We start from the raw sequence: 24,567 nt of genomic DNA, 5'->3' as shown, positions 1-24,567 counted from the left end.
CCGAAGTGATCGCCACTAGAAAGGCAACCTTCTTAGACAGCAGAGGTAACAATATCTCCCGGATGTTTTCAAAGGTTAAATGTCCCATGGAGGTAAAGGCTCCCTCCGGGGAGGAGCCAAATGTCGCACACCTTGAATAAAAGGTGCGAATTAAGGAACGAGACGCCACAGGGCGTTGAAAAAGAACAGCCAGTGCAGAAACCTGGCCCTTTATCGTGGCCAGCGCCAGGCGCTGGTTCACACCAGTCTGAAGGAAAGCCAACACTCTCGTCACCGAGTATGAGCGAGGAGAAAAACCCCCTGGACTCACACCAGGCAAAAATAGGCTTTCCAAGTGCGATAATAAATTTTGCCAGACGAGGCTTTCCTAGCCTTGATTAGAGTAGGAATGACATCTGGGGAGAGACCCCTGTCTCTCAGGACCTGGCTTTCAACAGCCAGGCCGTTAAAGCCAGCGACTGTAAAGCAGGATGGGAGATCGGTCCCTGAGACAGTATATCTTCCCACATTGGCAGCCGCCAAGGAGGCTCGACCGCCAGGTGAACAACGTCGGCGTACCAGGACCGGCGTGGCCAGTCCGGCGCCACTAGAATCCCCAAGTGCGGTTCCGAGGCTAACCTGCGAAGGAACCTGGACAACAACTGAATCGGAGGAAAGGCACACAATCGTCAAAAAATACCGCCCCTTCTTTTACTATATATCTTTCCTCACCTGGCTCCCCACTATGTTGCGGCATGGTCTTGCCCCTTCAGCTCCCGGACAAGACGTTGACATCCTCTCCTTTGGCAGCGCAGACCAGTTTTGATTCAGTTAGATGTAAGTGTGGTTTCTCTATTCGGGTTACACATTTGTTGAATCTTTATATATATTTTTTGTCTTACGTATGCCTAGCAGACATTTACATTTCATCTGTTCATTTTTAAACAGAATCATCTACATACTCCTGATGAGTGGGCGTAGGGACCCACGAAACGCGTAGAGTTTGATACACCAATTACCCTTTGTCATACAATATCCATGTTGATATGTTGTCACTATGTTGATATTGCTGTAATGCTGCTATTTTTCCACTATGTTTTACGTGTTTTATATGCTTGTAATGACACCTGTGGTTATGTATATATTCATGCCTACATTTATCATATATCCTTATTTGATAATGAAATTTATAATTTTTATATATATTTTTTATCTTCTATGACTATTGTATTTAACCTCATAAAGTCCCATTTAGGGCCACCTCTCTGTTTTCGCATAATTTAGGGATGGAGGTGTTTACAATTGCAAGTGCTAGACCATTCCCTTTTACTACATCAGACGATACTGACGCCAAGGGGCCACCAACGCATCCGCCCACGGATCGCGCGTTCTTGCCACGAATCTTTCCACCTTGTGATTCAGCCGAGACGCGAACAGATCCACGTCCGGGGATCCCCACTTCGCACACAGCATTTGGAAGACCTCCGGGTGCAGGGACCATTCCCCCTGATCCAGGGTCTGGCGGCTCAGATAGTCGGCCTGCCAATTCTCCACACCCGAAATATGAACTGCTGAAATTGCCGGGACATGAGTCTCGGCCCAAGACAGAATGTCGGTCACGTCCCGGGCCCTCCTGGTGTCCCATTGGTGGTTGATGTAAGCCACCGCGGTAGCATTGCCCGTCTGTACCCGAACAGGATGGCCCCAAAGTCGATCCGACCACTGGAAGAGACAGTTTGATCGCTCTCAATTCCAATAGGTTGATCAGAAGGGAGGATTTCTCCCCCGACCAAGTGCCCTGGGGATGTGTAGGTACGCATCCTTCAGGTCTATAGAGGGTAGGAATTCCCCTGGACTCAGGGAGACCACCACCGAGCGGAGAGATTCCATACGGAACTTCCGAACGCGCACAAAGCGGTTCAGCGCTTTTAGGTCCAGAATAGGACGTACCTTGCCCTCCTTTCTGGGCACAGTGAACAGATTGGAATAAAACCCCCGAAACCTGTCCCGATGAGGCATTGGGATGACAACCCCCTGGGCAAGAAGGTCCTGCACTGCCTGATGCAGGTCCCTCAGACGCCCCGGGGTCAGATGAAGATTTGAGGGAAAGAATCTGTCCGCCGGCCGGGAAAGGAATTCGATCTTGTACCCTGACCGAATGATTTCCTGAACACACCTGTCCGGAATTCGGATCAGCCAAGGTTGGAGGAAACCGCGCATACGTCCCCCCACACCTGAAACGGGTGAGGGCGCCCCTTCAGGCAGAGGCGGATTGACCAGCCGCACCGGCATTGCCAGACTTCTGCTTGCCCGCCCAGGGCTTCTTCTGGCTACCTTGGCCCTTGAAGGGCTTGCCCTTGGTTTGATTCTTAAAAGGCACGAAAGGACCCTTGATTTAGTCGAAAGGCGGGACCCCGCTTGCCACGAAAAAAAGACTTGTTCTTCGGGTTCTGGGGCAGCATCGTGCTCTTGCCCCCTGTGACGCCTTTTACCAAGGTATCCAAAGCCTCGCCAAAAAGGCAAGACCCTGCATAGGGAAAATCAGCCACCGTTTTCCGTGATGTCTGGTCAGCCGACCAGCTCTGCAGCCAGATCAGTCGACGGTTAAGTACCGCGACACTAGACAGGTGCGCAGCCAAAGGGGCCTCATTTAAGGCCGCATCGCACAAGTACATGACCCCTTGGTGAATTTGATCCACCATAGTCAGCGTGGCAGGTGGGGCCGAATCAGACGTGAGGGTGCGCCTAAGCACCTTAGTCCAATCCGCCACCGCCTGAGCCACCATGACGGACGCGAAAATAGGTTTAAGCAAGGAACCCGCCACCATGTAGGAATGGCGGGCAAGAGACTACCAACCTCCTGTCCGTGGGGTCACGGAACACCGGGGTCTCCTCAGTGAGAATCAAGGTAGCCTTCATCACGGCCACAGTGATCCACCTGTGGAGGCATACACCAGCGCAAGTCCGTAGACGGAGCAAAGGGATAAAGTAGTTTAAACCGACTAGGTACCGTGAAAGGATGTTTTAAATTGCGCCACAGTTCATTCACAGCGTGATGAAACTCAGCGGGGCAGGGAAAAACCTGCGCCGACTTGCGGGTCCTATGTGTAACAAACAATGTCACAATGCCCGGAGGACTGGGCTCATCCTCCAAGTGTAGTGTCTCTTTCACAGAAGAAATCAACTCATCCATAGTCGCGCGTACTTCAGGCGACCCCAGGGGAGAATCATCAACCCCCTCCACCTCCCCCTCAGACCCCAGTGGGTCCAGGGACGAGCGAGACCCTGAAAAGGGCATGCCAGCCACAGCAGCCACATCACCATCTGAATCAGAGGAGAAAGACAGTCTAGGCCTTTTCCTAGCAGCTCGTTCAGCCATCAGCACCTCCATTTTGGACACTAAAGACGCCACTACGGCGGCCAAATTGGTTATAACAGGGGGTACAGCAGGACTGGGGTCCCCCACCAGGGCTGGAGGGAATTTGCTGTCCTGAGATTCCATTGCAAAAGGTACAATAAAAAAAGTACAATAAAGAGCACTGGCCCTTTAAGATCGCAGCGGAGTGCACAGCCCATCACTATATGCACAGTGAACACAGACCCCCAAAAAAGGAAACAAAACTGAGCCAGGAAAAACAAAACGGAGTTATGGAAGAAGAGACAGGCTGCAGAGCCCCCACAGAGTGTTACCACACCGATCGCTGCTCCAGAGGAAAAGGAAGTGAGGTCATCAGAGGATGAACTATAAGCTGCAAGACCCAGGGAAAATGGCTGCCCATAGAACTGAATGGGAGACTTCGGCAAGATGGCCGCCGACATGTGCTCGGAACGATCGCTGTCCACGCAAGATGGCGCCAAAAACACTACACAGCATGCAGTTACCAGCCCACAGTGAAGCCAGACATGCTTGCCCATACCTAAAATGGCAGACCGCATGGTTTTCACCCGCTGCGGCCGCCGTACACACAGTCTGCACCCCCAAAACACCAAAGTGACACAGGGGAAGGGGCCCCCAAAACCACACAGCACCGCATGTAAGAGACCCCCGCAGGGATCGCATCAGGGAGCCCCACACAGGCACAGACATGGGGAACACATAGCAACACAGGACTGCCACCCCAGACAGAGGCCCCACACAGAAGGAACTTACCTGTACCGGATAGCGTGGGGTGCCTTCTATGAACGGAAAGCCTCTGTCCTCATCTGACAGGGAATGCCGTTAGCCAAGAATAGGACACTGCAGCACCGCAGACGTGTCCAGTGAGGTAGCCACCTCACAGGCTGCATCCCTGCTGCGAGCAGGGTCGGGTCGTTCATAATGCCAGGACGAACACATGGCTGAACACTCGATGGCGGGCTGGGGATCCCTCTGACTCTGCCCTGGAGAACCGGGGCGGCCAGTCCGATTCCCAGCTCCGCAAGAATCCATCTTCATCCGAAAATCTGACTAAACTAAGCTGACAAAATAAACAGCTAGGAAAAGAAAGAAAAAACTGACATTTGCAAAGAAAAATCAAAGAAAAAAAAAGGATTAGAAAGGCTGAGACTGAAGCCCCAGCACAGGGAAGCCTGACTACTACTGACTACTAGGCAGAGACAAACTGAGTTGGGAGGGATCACTGCAGGGGGGTATTGACCAGTGGGACAGCCCCCATGGGTGTGTCTATGCTAAATGCTTTGTTCTTTTGACCAAGTCTTGTGCCTAGCTACTCCTGCGGAGCGGAAGTCAATACCCAGTAGTGATGACTTAAGAGGGGCGGTGACTGTCGGAGGATGTAAGAGATTATTATATATTATATATATATATATATATATATATATATATATATATATATATATATATATATATATATATATATATATATACACACACACATACATACACACACACACACACACACACACAAAAATATGTACACAAAATATATTATATACACACATACAGTATCTCACAAAAGTGCATACACCTCACATTTTGAAAAATATTTTATTATATCTTTTCACGTGACAACTGTGAAGAAATGACACTTTGCTACAATGTAAAGTAGTGAGTGTACAGCTTGTATAAAAGTGTAAATTTGCTGTCCCCTCAACTCAACACAGCCATTAATGTCTAAATCGCTGGCAACAAAAGGAGTACGCCAGAAAGTAAAAATGCCCAAATTGAGCCCAATTAGCCATTTTCCCTCTCCGGTGTCATGTGACTCGTTAGTGTTGCAAGGTCTCAGCTTTGAATGGGAAGCAGGTGTGTTCCATTTGGTGTTCTCACTCTCTCATACTGGTCACTGGAAGTTCAACATGGCACCTCATGGCAAAAAACTGATGATCTGAAAAAAAAGAATTGTTGCTCTACATAAAGATAGCCTAGGCTATAAGATTGCCAAGACCCTGAAACGGAGCTGCAGCACAGTGGCCAAAACCATGGGGTGGTTTAACAGGATAGGTTCCACTCAGAATAGGCCTCGTCCTGGTCAAAGAAGCTGAGTGCACATGCTCAGCGCGTCATATCCAAAAGTTGTCTTTATAAAATAGATATACGAGAGCTGCCAGCATTGCTGCAGAGGTTGAAGGGGGGGCTCTCAGTGCTCAGATCATACCCCGCACACTGCATCAAATTGGTTTATATGGCTGTCGTGCCAGAAGGAAGTCTCTACTAAAGATGATGTACAAGAAAGCAAGCAAACAATTTGCTGAAGACATGTAAACTAAAGACATTGATTACTGGAACCATGGCCTGTGGTCTGATGAGACCAAGACAAACTTATTTGGTTCAGATGGTGTCAAGCGTGTGTGGCGGCAACCAGGTGAGGGGTACAAAGACAAGTGTGTCTTGCCTACAGTCAAGCATGGAGGTGGGAGTGTCAGTCTGGGGCTGCATGGGTGCTGCTGGCACTGGGGAGCTACAGTTCATTGAGGGAACCATGAATGCCAACATGTACTGTGACATACTGAAGCAGAGCATGATCCCCTCCCTTCAGAGACTGGGCCTCAGGGCAGTATTCCAACATGATAACAACCCCAAACACACCTCCAAGACGACCACTGCCTTGCTAAAGAGGCTGAGGGTAAAGGTGATGGACTGGTCAAGCATGTCTCCAGACCTAAACCCTATTGAGCATCTGTGGGGCATCCTAAAAAAAAAAAATGGAAGGTGGAGGTGCGCAAGGTCTCCAACATCCACCAGCTCTGTGATGTCGTCATGGAGGAATGGAAGATGACTCCAGTGGCAACATGCGAAGCTCTGGTGAACTCCATGTCAAAGAGGGTAGAGGCAGTGCTGGAAGATAATGGTGGCTACACAAAATATTGACACTGTGGGCCCAATTTAGACATTTTAACTTAGGGGTGTACTCACTTTTGTTACCAGTGGTGTAAACATTATTGGCTGTGTGTCAAGTCATTTTGATTGGACAGCAAATTTACACAAGCTGTACACTCACTACTTTACATTGTAGCAAAGTGTCATTTCTTCACTGTTGTCCCATGAAAAGATATAACAATATTTACAAAAATGTGAGGGGTGTACTCACTTTTGTGAATATCTATCTATCTATCTATCCACACACACATATACATATATAGAAAAAAGTGAGTACACCCTTCACATTTTTGTAAATATTATATCTTTTCATGCGACAACAGTGAAGAAATGACTTTGCTGCAATGTAAAGTAGTGAGTGTACAGCTTATATAACAGTGTAAATTTGCTGTCTCCTCAAAATAACTCAACACACCTAAGTGAAAATGTCCACATTGGGCCCAATTAGCCATTTTTCTTCCACCTGTATCATGCGACTCAGTGCTACAAGGTCTCAGGTGTGAATGGGGAGCAGGCGTGTTAAATTTGGTGTATCGCTCTCACTCTCTTACTGGTCACTGGAAGGTCAACATGACATCTCATGGCAATGAACTCTGAGGATCTGAAAAAAAAATAATTATTGCTCTACATAAAGATGGCCTAGGCTATAAGAAGATTGCCAAGTCCCTAAAACTGAGCTGCAGCATGGTGGCCAAGGCCATGCGGTGGTTTAACAGGACAGTTTCCACTCAGAATAGGCCTCATCATGGTCGATCAAAGAAGCTGAGTGCACATGCTCAGTGTCATGTCCAGAATTTGTCTTTGGGAAATGTACAGGTCCCTCTCAAAAAATTAGCATATTGTGATAAAGTTCATTATTTTCTGTAATGTACTGATAAACATTAGACTTTCATATATTTTAGATTCATTACACACAACTGAAGTAGTGCAAGCCTTTTATTGTTTTAATATTGATGATTTTGGCATACAGCTCATGAAAACCCAAAATTCCTATCTCAAAAAATTAGCATATTTCATCCGACCAATAAAAGAAAAGTGTTTTTAATACAAAAAGTCAACCTTCAAAAAAATATGTTCAGTTATGCACTCAATCCTTTTGCAGAAATGACTGCTTCAATGCGGCGTGGCATGGAGGCAATCAGCCTGTGGCACTGCTGAGGTGTTAGAGGCCCAGGATGCTTCGGCCTTGAGCTCATCCAGAGTGTTGGGTCTTGCGTCTCTTAACTTTCTCTTCACAACATCCCACAGATTCTCTATGGGGTTCAGGTCAGGAGAGTTGGCAAGGCCAATTGAGCACAGTAATACCATGGTCAGTAAACCATTTACCAGTGGTTTTGGCACTGTGAGCAGGTGCCAGGTCATGCTGAAAAATGAAATCTTCATCTCCATAAAGCTTCTCAGCAGACGGAAGCATGAAGTGCTCCAAAATCTCCTGATAGCTAGCTGCATTGACCCTGCCCTTGATAAAACACAGTGGACCAACACCAGCAGCTGACATGGCACCCCAGACCATCACTGACTGTGGGTACTTGACACTGGACTTCAGGCATTTTGGCATTTCCCTCTCCCCAGTCTTCCTCAGGGTCCGGTCACCTCTTCTCGTTGTGCAGCATTTTCTGCCACACTTTTTCCTTCCACAGACTTCCCACTGGAGGTGCCTTGATAGAGCACTCTGGGAACAGCCTATTCGTTCAGAAATTTCTTTCTGGGTCTTACCCTCTTGCTTGAGGGTGTCAATGATGGCCTTCTGGACAGCAGTCAGGTCGGCAGTCTTACCCATGATTGCGGTTTTGAGTAATGAACCAGGCTGGGAGTTTTTAAAAGCCTCAGGAATCTTTTGCAGGTGTTTAGAGTTAGTGGATTCAGATGATTAGGTTAATAGCTCGTTTAGAGAACCTTTTCATGATATGCTAATTTTTGGAGATAGGAATTTTGGGTTTTCATGATCTGTATGCCAAAATCATCAATATTAAAACAATAAAAGGCTTGCACTACTTCAGTTGTGTGTAATGAATCTAAAATATATGAAAGTCTAATGTTTATCGGTACATTAGAGAAAATAATGAACTTTATCACAATATGCTAATTTTTTGAGAGGGACCTGTATAAGGCCTGCCAGCATTTCTGCAGAGGTTGAAGGGGTGGGGGGTCATCCCGTCAGTGCTCAGACCATACGCCGCACACTGCATCAAATTGGTCTGCATGGCTGTCGTCCCAGAGGGAAGCCTCTCCTAAAGATGATGCACAAGAAAGCCTGCAATCAGTTTGCTGAAGACAAGCAGACTAAGGTCATGGATTACTGGAACCATGTCCTGTGGTCTGATGAGACCAAGATAAACTTATTTGGTTCAGCTGGTGTCAAGTGTGTGTGTGGCGGCAACCAGGTGAGGAGTACAAAGACAAGTATGTCTTGCCTACAGTCAAGCAATGGCTAATTGGGCCCAATTTTGAAATTTTCACTTAGGTGTGTTGAGTTATTTTGAGGAGACAGCAAATTTACACTGTTATACAAGCTGTACACTCATTACTTTGCATTGCAGCAAAGTAATTTCTTCACTGTTGTCACATGAAAAGATATAAAATTTACAAAAAAGAGAGGGGTGTACTCACTTTTGTGAGAAACTTTGTGTAATAGATTATCTCTCCTAGCTCACAAGTCAACCTTTCCCAACTTTGTACCATGGAAACAAAATGCTTTCATGATCTCTACTAGCATAGTTCAATGCATTTGTCAGTAGTATTGGACTTTTTTTTTTTTTTCATTTATTAGTTTTTAATACATGTACAAAAATTCCAAATACTTCAAAATTCACAGTACATATAATCCCATCCCATCCCCCATAACCCTTCGACCCACCCTCCTCCCTTATTTCCCTCCTAAAGTGTGCCACTTCTTTTCCCACTCTTACTCAATCTGCCCCCTAATGTATCCATACTGCTATATATTTGTTAGTCTTTCTGAAGTCCGCCATTTTCTCTATTTGCGAAACTCTCAGCCTGGTCCTCCTCTTTGCTACACAAGTATTCCATACTATATGTATTCAGTTCTAATTAACCAATCTCTTAAGGTGGGAGCTTTCTGCCAACCATTTCCTAGGGATTGCTCCCTTTGCAGCATTTATCAGGTTTGGAACGATTGTATTTTTGTACTGCTTGTATGATCTGTTCTGTGAAGCAGACATGTCCATGGATCGTTTATTATACACACTCCAGTTATTTCCCTGATAAACTGTTGTACTTTTTGCCAATAGTCATGGATTTTGGACAGTCCCACCAGATATGGTACCGCATGTTACAACCCCTCCAGCACAATTCCGAACTTTCTGAATGGATTTTATGTGCTACTACTGGTGTTTTATACCATCTCGATATGCTTTTATAAATTTCAATATTCACATCCTTCGCAAAACAGTATACGGCTCTCAGTATAACACTGACTTTGTGCTTCCATAAACATGATCCAATCTCTTCTTCCCAAGTTTCAAGGAATGAAGGTTTCCCAAGTCTCGCCATCTCTGTTAACCCCTTGTATATCTGAGATATAACGTTTTTTATTTTTGTTAGTGGATTACAAAGTTATTCCACTATATTCAGATCCTTCTCATTTCTAATTGGTTGTGGCAGAGATCTCACGAAAATGTTTTAACTGCTAATCTCGCCATTCATTTAAACAAAGTTTCCCACCCCTAGTGTTGAGTTCTTGTATGGTCTTCTTTCCTCCGTGTGTTAAATCTTTTAACAGCATATCCTTTATTCAATGCCCAAATTGTGTCTCATTTCCAGGTGTAAAATATTTTGTGCCGTTTAATAGTATTAAAAGGAGAATTATAGTCCCATTTTGCCGGTCTATAAATCATATCCCATATTTTAAATACCATTCTCGTCAATTCATTTGGGTCTGTATATTTCTCTATATTTAGGTGGAATCCAAAATATTTTTATTCAATTGTGTTCTACTTAGTGTATTTTCAATCTGAACCCATCTTTCATCTGAATTTAATTTTGTCCACTCCAACATGCGTGAAATTAGAACTGCTGTGTAATATCTTTGCTATATCTCTACTAAGAACCGCATACTGTATTCTAGATTTTTTTTCCCCAGTCATATACACTTCAAAAACATCTTTATTGTTCTAAAATATACTGATGGAATAGCAAATCGGTAGCATTTGAAATTTATATATGGATTTTGGGTAATACTATCATTTTATTTGCACTTATTCTCCACAACCACGAAAATGGGCGGCTTTTCTTTTTCTTTTTTTTTTTTTAATATCTGCTTTCATCTCATTTAACATTGGTATATAATTTTCTGAGTAAATATTTTTTGAGGCAGTTAAATTTATTCCAAGATATTTTAGTTTTAGCTTTACCCAGGTAAATGGGAATTCCCGCTGTAATACCATTCCATCATTATTTAATTCGATATTTAAGATTTCTGATTTTATTGGATTGATTTTAAAATTTGATAAATCCCCATATTTCTTTAGTTCCTTCATCACATTTGGAAGGGTTATTCTAGGATTAGTAATGTAGAACAAAAAACATGCAGCAACTTTATGTTTCTGTTGTCCGACCTTTACTCCTCCTATATCTACATTATTCTTAATGGTCGCTAATAATGGTTCTAGCGACAAGATGAATAACAATGGCGAGAGAGGGCACCCTGTCTCGTCCCATTACACATTTTAAATTGAGGGGATAGATTACCATTTACCTTTACCAAAGCCATTGGGTTCTTATTTAATGCCCTAATCTAGTGAATCATTCTCAGACCAATACCCAAATCCCCTAGCATAAACACCCAATCCACCCTGTCAAATGCTTTCTCTGCATCTATTGATAACAAAAGGGTTGGGGGGATATCAAATCCTCTAACTTTATGTAGCAACAACATTGTTCTAAATTCCATTATCCCTCCCTTCTCTACCTGGAATAAATCCGGTCTGATCTGATTAATCCAGTCTACCATTGGATGTTTTAGTCTAGTTGCTAATACTTTTGCATATCATTTTGTATCTACATTGAATAGTGCTATTGAGCTATAATGGGAACATCAGGTTGCATCTTTTCCTTCTTTGGGTATTACCATAATGTTTGCTTGTAATCATTTCGGCCGCATGTCCCCCCCACTCTCCTATCCAATTAATATAAGTGCAAAGTTTTATTAATAGCATTTCCCTAAATCTTCTAGAATACCGAGTGGTAAATCTGTCCGGACCTGGGCTTTTCCCGGTCTGTGAACTTTAGTGCCTCCGTTTTTTCCTTTTGCATAATTGGTATCTTTAGTGCTAATAATTTATCTACTGGTAATTTTGATTTTTATATATATTCCTGTATCCTTTATTTTCTACTTTGTTCTGCTTCATATGACTTTTTCATATGTTCTATAGAGCATCATGATAGGTTTGAAAAGCTTTAGCTATATCTGTTGAATATACCATATTCCCCCTGTGAACTTCTATTTTTTCTATACAATTTTTGGACTTTTTTTTTTAGCATTCTTGCCAGGCATTTCCCCATTTTTATTTTCCTTGGCAACTATTAAATTTACATCTAGTCTCTTCAAGTAGTTCCTGTCTCTTCTTTTCAGTACCAAGGCCTGCTGTATCCCACCATCTAAACTCTTTATAAATCTGTTGCATCTCATGTATCTCCTTTATTAGTCTAGTTCTTTCCTCTGACCAGACCAGGAAAAATTTAGAGTAGATTTTCACATTTGTACCTTATGCGTTTCTTGCAGAAATACTAAATTGGCAAAGTTTCGTCTAAGCTCCTCTACTACCTTATGTCTTAGTTGGTGTGTTTAATCCTCTTAGAGTTTTAGGAAGTTCATGTCAGGTCTCCTTCTCCTCTCGCCTCTCCTATCCTGTCTAGGCCATATACAAGGAAAAAAGGTGTCCTTCAGAAATCCTTAACGGGGACTTATTCAAAAATTCAGAAGGGGAGGCGACAAACACACACTGACATCAAGTCAGCACAACATTGTTCCATTTTTTTTTAACCCCCCACCCATCCCCTCTCCCAAATTCCCACTCCCTCCTCCCTCCCCACCTCTGCATCAGGCATGTTGTTGGCTTGACCCTCTCATGGTCTTGGGAGTGAACGAAAAAAAAAAAATTCTACTGGGGTACCCCCTGCCTCACTACTCCTTCCCTCTGGGTGGTACTCTATCAAACCACACTTGAGGCTCGTTCCCCCCTCCTGCAGTATACAATCTATTCCACGCTAGAGTATCATCCTATGTTTACTGACATTTTCCCTTCCCCCTCCTTTCTGTCCATCCATCCTTTCACAGGTTTTCTATTAAGAGTCAATTTGCTCTAGTGATCACAAACACTATACAAAATACTTTGTTGATCAGAGAGAAAAGGAAAGACAATTTTTTAACTTAATATCAAGCTGATTTACAGAGGGATTACAGGAGGCAGGAGATAAATAATTGGATTGGTCTCACCACTTCTGTTTCTTGGAGTATCCAATATGGAACTACCAGTCCCTCTCTATATCAACAGGCTTACTGCACTCTCTGTCACAGAAGGGCACACTCAAACTTTCCTGGTTCCACTGGCCATACGTTGCCACGAGCAAGCCGTACTGATCCACGGTGTGCCAAGGGGTGAAGGCTGGGGTGAGTCACGCCAACTAAAGGCAGATGGATCGGCTCCCCTTCTCTCCTCCTGAGCTTCCCTGCACCCGCTTATCGCCTCCTTCAGACCTCACTCGCTTCCAATGCAGGATCTCAGCAGGGCGAGCGAGCGATCACAGGTTGGGGGGGGGGGGGGGTAGTATTGGCCTAACCACATACAAAGGACCAAAATCCAAGGAACTGTGAAAAATAGGTCTGGAGGAATATACAACTACATCATGTATGATATATGTATGTTGCATTCGCTCTGTACTAATTTGAAAAATGCTGAATGATGGGGGGGGAGGGGTGAATGAGCAATTATATAGGGCCCCTTTTTACACAAGCAAGCTGTCTGTCCATTGTTCATCCATCGACAGATGCAAAACAGACATCAATGCATCTCTATGGAAAAATGGATGATCATCCATTTACATCCACATCTGTTTTTTGAAACTGATGAAAGCCCTTTTTGTTCCGTTAAAAAAAATAAAAAAAAACGGAATTGACGAAAAAACAGATGTAAAAAACGGATGTGTGTTTTTTGCATTGGTGGTGGATGTAAAAGACTGGTGCAAAAAAAAAATGGAAACTTTTTTTTTTTTTTTTTTTTTAAAAAGAAAAAAACTTGACTGATGAAATGAAGAGTCTTTTAAAAGGGGCTTTTGTACAAGAGATTAACATAATAAAAATTGCTTTGTGTGAATCTGATTGAAGTAGCACCCGAAAAGTCCCACTGCACATTACTTGTTTTTGTGCTTTACATTTAGAGATGTGGTGCAGTTGATCTGTGATGGTTGGTTCATTTGTACGGTTTGTTTTGTTTTGAGTTTATTCTTGAACAGAACTTGGCATTTGTAGATAAAGTATTTATACTACACAGAACTAAAAAGTTACCTTTATTCTTGAACCAGATGCTTCTTCCAATTCTTTTATTTTAGATCCTCCACGACCTGCAACAGACATTTATTATCAGTATAAACTCAAGATATACAACTAATAAATACACCTGGCTTTAAAATGAACCTGGGGGGGGGGGGGGGGGGGCAGAATAGTAATAGGAAGGCTGCTATGTATGACTTTTAAAAAGTGCACACAAGCCACAATCCTGATTTTAGCCTCACTACCCAATTAAACACTGACCAGTAGCAAACGTGACATACATGCAAGCATTTTTCTGTTCTCTCTGGATTCGGTCAATGCTGAAATAAAGATTCTATAAAAGAATAAAAAAAAAAAAACAAATACACACCACACATACACACACCTCTACCTATCCAACCAATCAAAAACTAGCTCTCTTTAGTTTGCAGCTCTGATGTCACAAAAAGTTTCAAGGTAGACAACACAGCATCCACTACCCTTGAAACAAATCACCAAGTAAAAAAAAAAAAAAAAAAAAAAAAGAGCCCTAGAGGTATAAACAGGAGCCTCTGCTTTAGGGATCGACCAATTATCGGCAACACAGATATATCGGGGGCCGATATACACTTTCCCCGATATATCGGAATCGACCCCTGAGGTTACCGATATGCCTCTCAGCAAATAGCTTTGGGTGTCTACTTTCCAAAAAGGAGTCATTTGGGGGGTGTTTGAACTGTCCTGGCATTTTATGCTGAATCTTAGCCACATATCACCCACTCTTCTAACCACTTGAAAACCAAGCCTTTTCTGTGACTTTTCGTTTACATAAAAAAAAAAAAATAAATAAATAATAATTTACATACATATATATTTTTTTTTTTTCACAAGAAAATTACTTTGAACCCCCAAACATTATATATTTTTTTTTAAAGCAGAGGCCCTACAAAACAAAATGGTGGATGTTGCAAATTTTTTTGTCACACGGTATTTGCGCAGATTTTCCAAATGCAATTTCTGCGAAAAAATATATACATTTTAAATTTAATGCACAAATACACTATATAAAAATCAAAGAATATTCAGCGCTGGACTTAATATTACCATATGATGGACTAGCAGCTAAGCACTCAAGGGCAATCTCACAAAAACACCTCCTGAAGCATAATAAATAGTGCAGCGCAATCCTAATGGTAAATTAACACACAAGTCCCAAAAGAATTCAGGTGTCCATATAGGCAGATGAACTGTCCCCAGTGGTTAGTGGTCCTAGAACAAAACTCATGCAATTCTGTGTCCTCACGCGATCCCACCACCTGTCATCACTGCCACTCACCTTATCTTTGAGATCCTACAGGGTCAACCAGCATATCACATCAAGGGGTTTGTATATTCACCATCACTCCTCCTCCCTTAGTAGTATATAAGTGAATGCACCTCCAATTCACAGAGATAACAGAATTCCACTGGCAGATCTTCAGACCAAATTATCTGTGGTGCATGAAAAAAGAACAAACGATCTAGTGCTCTCAGTATAAATCTGTTCTATACTTTATTGATAAAAAGTGAAGATTTGCCTGTGGAATTCTGTTATCTCTGTGAATTGGAGGTGCATTCACTTATATACTACTAAGGGAGGAGGAGTGATGGTGAATATACAAACCCCTTGATGTGATATGCTGGTTGACCCTGTAGGATCTCAAAGATAAGGTGAGTGGCAGTGATGACAGGTGGTGGGATCGCGTGAGGACACAGAATTGCATGAGTTTTGTTCTAGGACCACTAACCACTGGGGACAGTTCATCTGCCTATATGGACACCTGAATTCTTTTGGGACTTGTGTGTTAATTTACCATTAGGATTGCGCTGCACTAACACACAAGTCCCAAAAGAATTCAGGTGTCCATATAGGCAGATGAACTGTCCCCAGTGGTTAGTGGTCCTAGAACAAAACTCATGCAATTCTGTGTCCTCACGCGATCCCACCACCTGTCATCACTGCCACTCACCTTATCTTTGAGATCCTACAGGGTCAACCAGCATATCACATCAAGGGGTTTGTATATTCACCATCACTCCTCCTCCCTTAGTAGTATATAAGTGAATGCACCTCCAATTCACAGAGATAACAGAATTCCACAGGCAAATCTTCACTTTTTATCAATAAAGTATAGAACAGATTTATACTGAGAGCACTAGATCGTTTGTTCTTTTTTCATGCACCACAGATAATTTGGTCTGAAGATCTGCCAGTGGAATTCTGTTATCTCGGTGAATTGGAGGTACATTCACTTATATACAAATAAGGGAGGAGGAGTGATGGTGTATATACAAACCCCTTGATGTAATATGCTGGTTGACCCTGTAGGGTCTCAAAGATAAGGTGAGCGGCAGTGATGACAGGTAGTGGGATCGCGTGAGCACCCGTGTGGACACAGAATTGCATGAATTTTGTTCTAGGACCACTAACCACTGGGGACAGTTCATCTGCCTATATGGACACCTGAATTCTTTTGGGACTTGTGTGTTAATTTACTATTAGGATTGTGCTGCACTATTATTACAAATAAACTATATAATTCCAAATTGTTTGGTAAAATTTAAAAAATGATCTTATGCCGAGTACATGGATACCAAACATGACATGCTGTAAAAATTGCGCACGCCTGTGCAGCGGCAACAAAGTACATTTTTAAAAGCCTTTAAAAGTCTTTACAGGTTACCACTTTGGACTTACAGAGGAGGTCTACTGCAAGAATTACTGCCCTCATCCTGGCATTCGAAGCAATACCTCACATGCATGCTGCAATTACGGTTTACAAATTACACTAGACCAAGGCCTGCGTGCGCCTTTGCGCACAAGCACGGGGGGGGGGGGGGGGGGACTTGATTTTTTATTTATTTATTTTGCATTTTTTTAATGTTATTTTGACACCTTTCATTTTTTTAATCATTTTTATTGTTATCACAGTGAATTTAAATATCCCCTATGATAGCAATCTGAAGTGACAGGTACTCTTTTTTTAAAAATTGGGGTCTTTTAGACTCTAGATCTCTCCTGACCTGAATGCATCTAACCACACCAAAATTGGTGTGATAAAAATGGATTTTTGTAAAATCTTACCGTAAAATCCTTTTCTCTTAAGCTCATTGACAGACGTAGTCCTCGTTGATTAATAACAACTCGTGTTATGCTGCCCTCTACAGGAGTAGGACTAGACAGGAAAGAAAACATTCTGGCCACACCCTAGGGGCAGTCCCAGAGGGTATATCCTCTCACTTCCTGCTACAGCAAATCAGTTATGTCACAAAGCAGTGTTTAGAGAATTTAACCCAACCCAACTCAAAACAGAGGGGCGGGTACTACGTCTGTCAATGAGCTTAAGAGAAAAGGATTTTACGGTAAGATTTTACAAAAATCCATTTTTCTCTGTCGCTCATTGACAGACGTAGTCCTCGTTGATTAATAACTCGGGACGTCCCAAAGCAGTACCACAAATGAGGGGTGGGATGACAGAAATCAAAATCCAGAAGGCCCAACCGGAGCCAACCAGAAGCATCAAGGACTCATCGAGCACCCAACAAACCCTTGAGGTAGACCAACAGTCTCCTCAGATTGCGGCCTGCAGAACCTTGTGGCCAAAAGAGGCATCCGCCGATGCCATCACATCAACTTTATAAAATGTTGTAAAAGGTATGAACCGACGATAAAGTCATCGCCTCGAAAACCTGGATCGCTGACGCCTGATGGCGGAAGACCCAGTAGACACTAGGCGCCCGAGTAGAGTGCGCCTTAACAGGGAACGGAGGCTTCCGACCCTTAATAGAATAAGCCTGTACCACCGTCTGACTGATCCATCTAGATATGGTCGCGGCAGACACAGGCAACCCCCTTCAAGGGCTATCCGTGATCACAAAAAGTGAGTCCGTCTTACGAAAACAAGTTCGTAGTAGTCAAGTGTATCCTTCTGAACCCCATCCAAGGAGTGTAATGCAACTCCCAAGGATGGCTAGTCTTAGGACACGGGGAAGGTAACACAATATTTTTATTCAGATGAAAACTCTGAAAACCACTTTAGGAAGGAAGGATGGATTCGGAAGAAGAACCACCTTATCCCTATGAACAACCAGAAATGGGGAACGACAAGATAATGCGGCCAGTTCTGACACCCTGTGTGCAGAAGTAATGGCCACCAAGAAGGCCACCTTCTGGGATAATGTAAGCAAGGGAATCTCCCTAATATCTTCAAAGAGAAGTTTCTGAAGAACTGACAACACTAAATTAAGATCCCAGGCGGTAAGGGTGCACGCACTGGCGGAGCCAGATGTCGCACCCCTTGGATGAAATTCCGCACCAAGGAATGATTAGCCAAAGGTTTCTGAAAGAAGATTGCTAACGCTGAAACCTGACCCTTGATAGTGCTCAAGGACAATTTCTGCTCAACCCCTTGTTGCAGAAAGACCAAGATTCGGATCACCGAATAGGTATGTGGGGGAAAACCAAGAGATTCACACCACGCAAATATAAGACTTCCATGTGCTGGAAGTCGCTTTCCTTGCTTTAACTAGAGGTAGGAATAACTGAAGCTGACACTCCCTTGTCCTTCAGTACCTGGGTCTCAATGGCCAGGCCATTAAGCCAGCGATTGTAAAGCAAGATGGAAGATCGGTCCCTGAGACCGCAAATCCTCCCTGAGAGGAAGTCTCCAAGGAGCGTCTGCGACTAGCCTCACCAAGTCGGCGTACCAGGCTCGACGAGGTCAGTCCGGAATTTCCAGAACTGGAATTCCCTCCACCTCTATCCTGCGAAGAAGTTCCCGCAGTCGATTGGATCCGAATCGGGCTGCTCTAGAGCTGCTCGGTCCAGTAAATCAGACAAAATCTGATCGCTCTCAGTTCCGATACCCTATTGGTAACCTGGATACTATCGGAAGGAATGACTTCCCCTGGTTGAGCATCAGAGGCTCCCTGGTCCGCTCGCCCAACTGGATCCGATTGTCCAGGAAATCGGAATTCTGATTCCATAAGAAAAGAATCTCTTTCAGGAGAATTCGGGTAGGAGACTGGGTATACGGTACTGCCTCTAAGAAGGCCACCATCCGTCCCAGCCAATTGACGGATGGTTGACTGAACCTTCTGGAGTTTCTCCGCAAGGAGAAAACCTCTTGCCCAGGATGTATCCAACCTTAGGCCCAGATAGTTCAGTCTCCTGGTGGGAACCAGGGATGTGGGAAAGCGAAGAAAAACGCTGATGTCCTGCGATGATGGGGATATAAAGATAGGCATCCTAAATGTCTATGGACGCCAGGAATCCCCCTGATGCAGGGAGGCCACCACTGTTCGGATGGACTCTATTTTTCCCCCCAAGTCCAGAAATTGGACGCACCTTGCCCTCTTTCCTGGGCATTGTGAACAGGTTTGAATAGAACCCCTGAAACCGTTAAATGTTAGCAGGGAAGAATCGCACCGGTGGAAGTGATCGAAACTCGATCCTGACCATATGACCTCGCGAACCCCTGGGGTTCCGGCAAGCCATGGATCCGGAAACCGGTGAAGACTTCCCCCCACTCCAGAGATGGGTAGGGGCGCATCAGGCTGTATTTTTCAGGCTTGGCTGAGCCGGACTTTTTGTTTAGCCGACCAGCGCCCTTTGAAACCCTCTGAAGGGGCTTTGGAGGGTTTCGCCTTATCGCCCGCCCTCGCGGAACGAACAACTCCTTATGAGCAGAAAGGGAAGGTCCTCGTTGGCTACGAGGTCCTCTTTAACCTAACAGTCTGTGGCAAGACAGCAGGTGGTACTTCACCCTTCTGGTAGGCTAACAAGTACCAAAAAGGAATTTCAGTCTCAGCTACCTCTGCCGGTATAACCTCAAGACCAAAGGTTTCCCGGACGGACAGAACTAGTGCATCCACCACTCTTGTGCTATGGCAGAGGCAGAAACGTTCTCACTGCTGAGGAGACATTACCTGAGACAACAGCCCCATAAGAGGGGAGGGAGGGATGAAAGAAAGAGAAAAAAAGAGAAAAAAGAGAAAGAGAAAAAAGAGAAAGAGAAAAAAGAGAAAGAGAAAAAAGAGAAAGAGAAAAAAGAGAAAGAGAAAAAAGAGAAAGAGAAAAAAGAGAAAGAGAAAAAAGAGAAAGAGAAAAAAGAGAAAGAGAAAAAAGAGAAAGAGAAAAAAGAGAAAGAGAAAAAAGAGAAAGAGAAAAAAGAGAAAGAGAAAAAAGAGAAAGAGAAAAAAGAGAAAGAGAAAAAAGAGAAAGAGAAAAAAGAGAAAGAGAAAAAAGAGAAAGAGAAAAAAGAGAAAGAGAAAAAAGAGAAAAAAGAGAAAAAAGAGAAAGAAGAGAAAGAAGAGAAAGAAGAGAAAGAAGAGAAAGAAGAGAAAGAAGAGAAAGAAGAGAAAGAAGAGAAAGAAGAGAAAGAAGAGAAAGAAGAGAAAGAGAGACCAAGGCTCATCCCTGATGCACAGAAGTTTTCATCAGCTTGCTCAGTGCTGTCCTGTTACAGACAGGAAGTCTTTGGCCCTATTTCCTGGGTAAAGGAGGCGGCTCCGCCCCTTAACACGCCTACCGGCACCTCCCCCTGGCTCCATGAGGTGTTTGGTCACCTCAAACATGGCCGCCCCATGTTGGAGACACGAGGCTACGCCAATATGGCAGCCTCGTGTGCTCTGCAAGAAAATGGCGGCGGCCTGTTAGGATAGCGGCGGCTTAGCAGCGGCCTGCGGGATGCTGTATACGGCCTAGCGGCCTGTGGGAGTGCATCGGCCCCCCAAACTTCACCCTGGATGGTGATCAGCCTGGACGGCGGTACCGGACTCTGGTGGGCCGCATGCGGTCCGTGCCTGCCCTTGCTGGAGGAATGCGATCTGGACTGCAGTTATACATGCATAGAGATCGCCCTGTGAACACCTCTGACAGGTAGGATACCTTATGCTACCACAGTAATATTCTAGTACTGCCACTGACTTCAGTCATCTTTACAGTTTTGAAATGACATTAGATTGTCAGCTCCCAAACCAAGCCTCCTGGTTACTTGTTCACAAAAATCACACTCAAATAGGGGGATCTGTGACACGTTATAGGATAGAGGGGAGACCCATCCTTACCATTTCAGAGAGGGGCCCGCGTTCACCACAAAACCCATCAGGGGGAGAAGGGGGAACATACTACTCACCATACCGGAACCAGGCGGGCGCCAACTCCTGACAGTACCCCTCTCCACCGGGGTGGGAGGGCTGTCAACCAATACGGACGCCGTGACTCATGGTCATTGGCGTTTCAGCGAGACGTTTAACTCGCAGGGTCAGTCCCCGTCCAGTGGGACTATGTCGCGGCCGACCCAGCGCAGAGCTATGGCCTGCATGCGCTCGTAGGCTGAACTGGGGTGACCACTGGATCTCAACATCCAGCCCGTCGCCCAGTTCCAGCTTTCTTGCTTGAAGATCTCACAGGAACACTGGAGAAAAAAAGCGGTCTAAAAATCTTCTAAGAAAAAAATCCTGCCAGGACCGAAGATCCCAGCAAGGTATCTAGGTCCTTACTCCTAACTAGACAGAAAAAAACTGATTTGCTGTAGCAGGAAGTGAGAGGATATACCCTCTGGGACTGCCCCTAGGGTGTGGCCAGAACGTTTTCTTTCCTGTCTAGTCCTACTCCTGTAGAGGGCAGCATAACCCGAGTTGTTATTAATCAACGAGGACTACGTCTGTCAATGAGCGACAGACAAAATTGGTGTGATAAAATACTTTCCCAGTTTCCCAATGTCGCTGTTTATTTCTGGTGAAACAGAAGTCATGAAATGCTCGTAGCTTCCGGTATCTTAGGCCATAGAGATGATTGGAGCCACTCTCGTCTCCAATCAGCTCTATGGTTAGATAATTGAACCACCGGCTTCCCTCCCATTGCTTGTAAAAGCAGTCTAGCGGCTAATTATCTGCTAGGATCGCTTTTACATGCAAGCCGACCGCTTTCTGTAAAAAATTATACCAAGATGATGCCTAAATCTGCAGGCATCATCGGCATCATCCTGGTATAACCACTCAAAGTGATACAGGGGGAAAAAAAAAAAAAAAAAAACTTTTGCTATTTGTTTGGGCTGCAAAAAGGTCCACTTCTGGAAGGCCCCATTTGGCTGCAATATCTGCAAAGTCCTTGGGATTGAGGGACCAATTGTCCCGACACCAGGTGGCAGCTGAGGTGGTCTGCTAAGACATTCTGAGTCCCTTCAGATGAATAGCTGAAATGGATGCCAGGTTCAGCTTGGCCCAGGGGAAAATTTTCTGGGCTATGCTCTGTAACCCTTGACTCCGTGTACCTCCGTTTGTTGAGGTACGCCACTGTAGCTATATTGTCGGATAGAATCTGCAGATGACTCCCCTTTATGTTCATCTGAAAGACCTCTAAGGCTTTTTGTACTGCCATGAGCTCTGATTTGACGAGGTTTGAGCTTCCTGTTGGGACCATTCTCCCTGAGCCTACTGGTTTTGGAGATGGGCCCCCCATCCGGAGGAGCTTGCGTCTGTGGCTATTCTTTGAGATATTTGAACAACCCAGTTTTGTCCCTCTGTAAGGTGAAGAGGTGATCTCCACCACCATAGGGTTCTTTTTACCCTGGTGGGAATTTTCACCTTCAGTTCCAAGGAATGAGGAAGTCCGTCCCCGTTCTTTAACAGGAACCATTGGAAGGGACGTTGCTGGTACCTTGCCCAAGGGACAGCTGGGAAACAAGTCGTCATGAGGCCTATGACTCTTGTTATGTCCCTGAGTGAGACCCACTGGCTGGTCTGTAAAGAAGCTACCATGTGAAACATTTTTAAAACTGAGTTCTGGGAGAAAAATCCTTTGATTCAGAGTGGAGATCTCGTATCCGAGATAGGTCACTCTCTGGTCACTCTCTGGGAGGGTGTCAGGCAAGATTTCTGTTTGTTGGTCATCCATCTCAGTGATCCAAGGAACTCCTGAACTATATGGAGGTCCTCCTTTAGTTTGTGATCTGAATCCGCCACTACCAGGAGATTGTCCAGGTAGGGGGTGATCATAATGGACTTCAGTCTCAATGGAGCCAAAGCTTCCCCCAGGACCTTGGTGAAGATACGGGGGCTGAGGATAATCCGAAGGGCAGTGCCCAAAATTGATAGGGTCTGACCTCTGGTCCTAGTTTCACTGCCAGTCTTAGGAACTTCTGATAAGCCAGGTGAATGGGGATGTGGAAGTAGGCATCCTTTAAGTCCAGTGTTGCCATGAAACATTTTGGATACAGCAAGCTTCTTATGGAATAAATTGTTACCATGCGAAAATGCTTGTATCTTAAAAAATCAGTCAACTCCACAAGGGTTTTCTTATCACAAAAATGTGGGAATAAAACCCTTTTCCCTGTTCCTCCTTTGGAACAGGTATCAAAACCTTCTGATCTACCAAGTCTCCAATCTGGAGACTTAGCGCAGCTGCTTTGGCTGGATCCTTTGGCGGACTGGTAATTAATATCCTATCTAAGGGTTGGGAATTGAACTCCAGTCTGTACCCTGTGGATATTAGGTTCAGGATAAATGGGCTTGATGTAATTTTCTACCACTGTGGGAGGAAGGCCCTAAATCATCCTCCCACTTTGTGAAAGGAGTCAGAGGTTTGGCGGGGTGCTGAGGAGGGTGAAACAGGATGTTTCCCCTACCTTTGTGGCCAGTCCAATGTTTCTTGCACCCGGTCTGCACCTCCTGTGGTCCTTGCTGTTTGCCCCTGCTCTGAAAAAAAAAAATAAACTTTCGAGTATATGGGGTTTTTTTAAATCTTTTCTGGAAATTATTTCTTTTTTGTCAGCAGTATATTCCAGAACTTCTGTCAGTCCAGGGCCAAAGAGATGATCCCCTGTGAAGGGGAGACAACAGAGGCGTGTTTTGGATACACAGTCACCAGACCATGACTTAAGCCAGAGACCTCTCCTGGCTGAATTTACTAGGGCTGAGGTTCTGGCTGTCATTCTAACCGACTCAGCGGAAGAATCAGCCAAGAACCCTACTACCTGAAACAAAAGGCGGAAGGATTTAACAATCTGATCCCTAGGTGTCCCAGCTAATAAGTGGGATTGAATCTGTGAAAGCCATAACTCCAAATGTCTGGCTATACAGGTAGATGCTAAAGCTGGTTTTAGACTCATTGCCGAGGGTTCCCAAGCTCTGCGCAAGATGACATCAGTCCTTTTGTCCATTGGGTCTTTAAGTGAACCCATGTCTTCAAATGTCAGATTTATACCTTTTGAAATTTTGGCAAGAGGGGCATCTAGCTTTGGAATTTTATTCCATGGTTGTTCTGTGCTGTCAAAGGGAAAACTTTTTAAATTATTAGAAAAAAATGGTTTAATTTCAGGATTTTCCCATTCCTGCTTGATTGTATCTAGCAAGGAGCTGTGTACAGGGAAAACTAACATTTTTCTTAGGAGTTACATACACAAGATCATGCTTGGATAATTGCACCTTCTCCTCCTCAATCTCCAGTGTGACATACACTGCTTTAAGTAGTTCATCTACATCATCAAGGGATACCGTAATTTAAATCTGGAACCTCTATAGGATTCTTTTTCCCTGGGTTCCTCCCCAGATCCGATTGCTCCCTAGTGTCCTCATACACACTTCGTGTTGGGTTAGACACAGATGTAGAGACCTGGGATTGTACAGGGACTTGTACTGGAGTTTGTAACTTATCCATAAGGGTCCTAAATGAACTGAAAGTTGAGGTTAGCCCATCCCTTACTGAGGTCAACATCCTCTGTGAGGATACAGTAGGGTC

The 24,567-nt window shown here is 44.3% G+C and overlaps 1 protein-coding gene across 1 annotated transcript in view; it reads right to left on the bottom strand.

Annotated features, from left to right (window-relative positions):
• Positions 1–24,567, bottom strand: part of DDX43 (DEAD-box helicase 43) — a gene marked incomplete at both ends in the record, with an annotated part of 462,922 nt that overhangs the window by 424,160 nt on the left and 14,195 nt on the right. The window contains 1 exon segment of the mRNA XM_082249917.1: positions 13,824–13,879. Coding sequence (XP_082106043.1) covers positions 13,824–13,879 — 56 coding nt within the window.

Source organism: Pelophylax lessonae (genome assembly GCF_965119305.1).
Source record: "Pelophylax lessonae genome assembly, chromosome: 3".
Lineage (NCBI taxonomy): Eukaryota > Metazoa > Chordata > Amphibia > Anura > Ranidae > Pelophylax > Pelophylax lessonae.
This window is presented reverse-complemented; position numbering and strand designations above follow the sequence as displayed.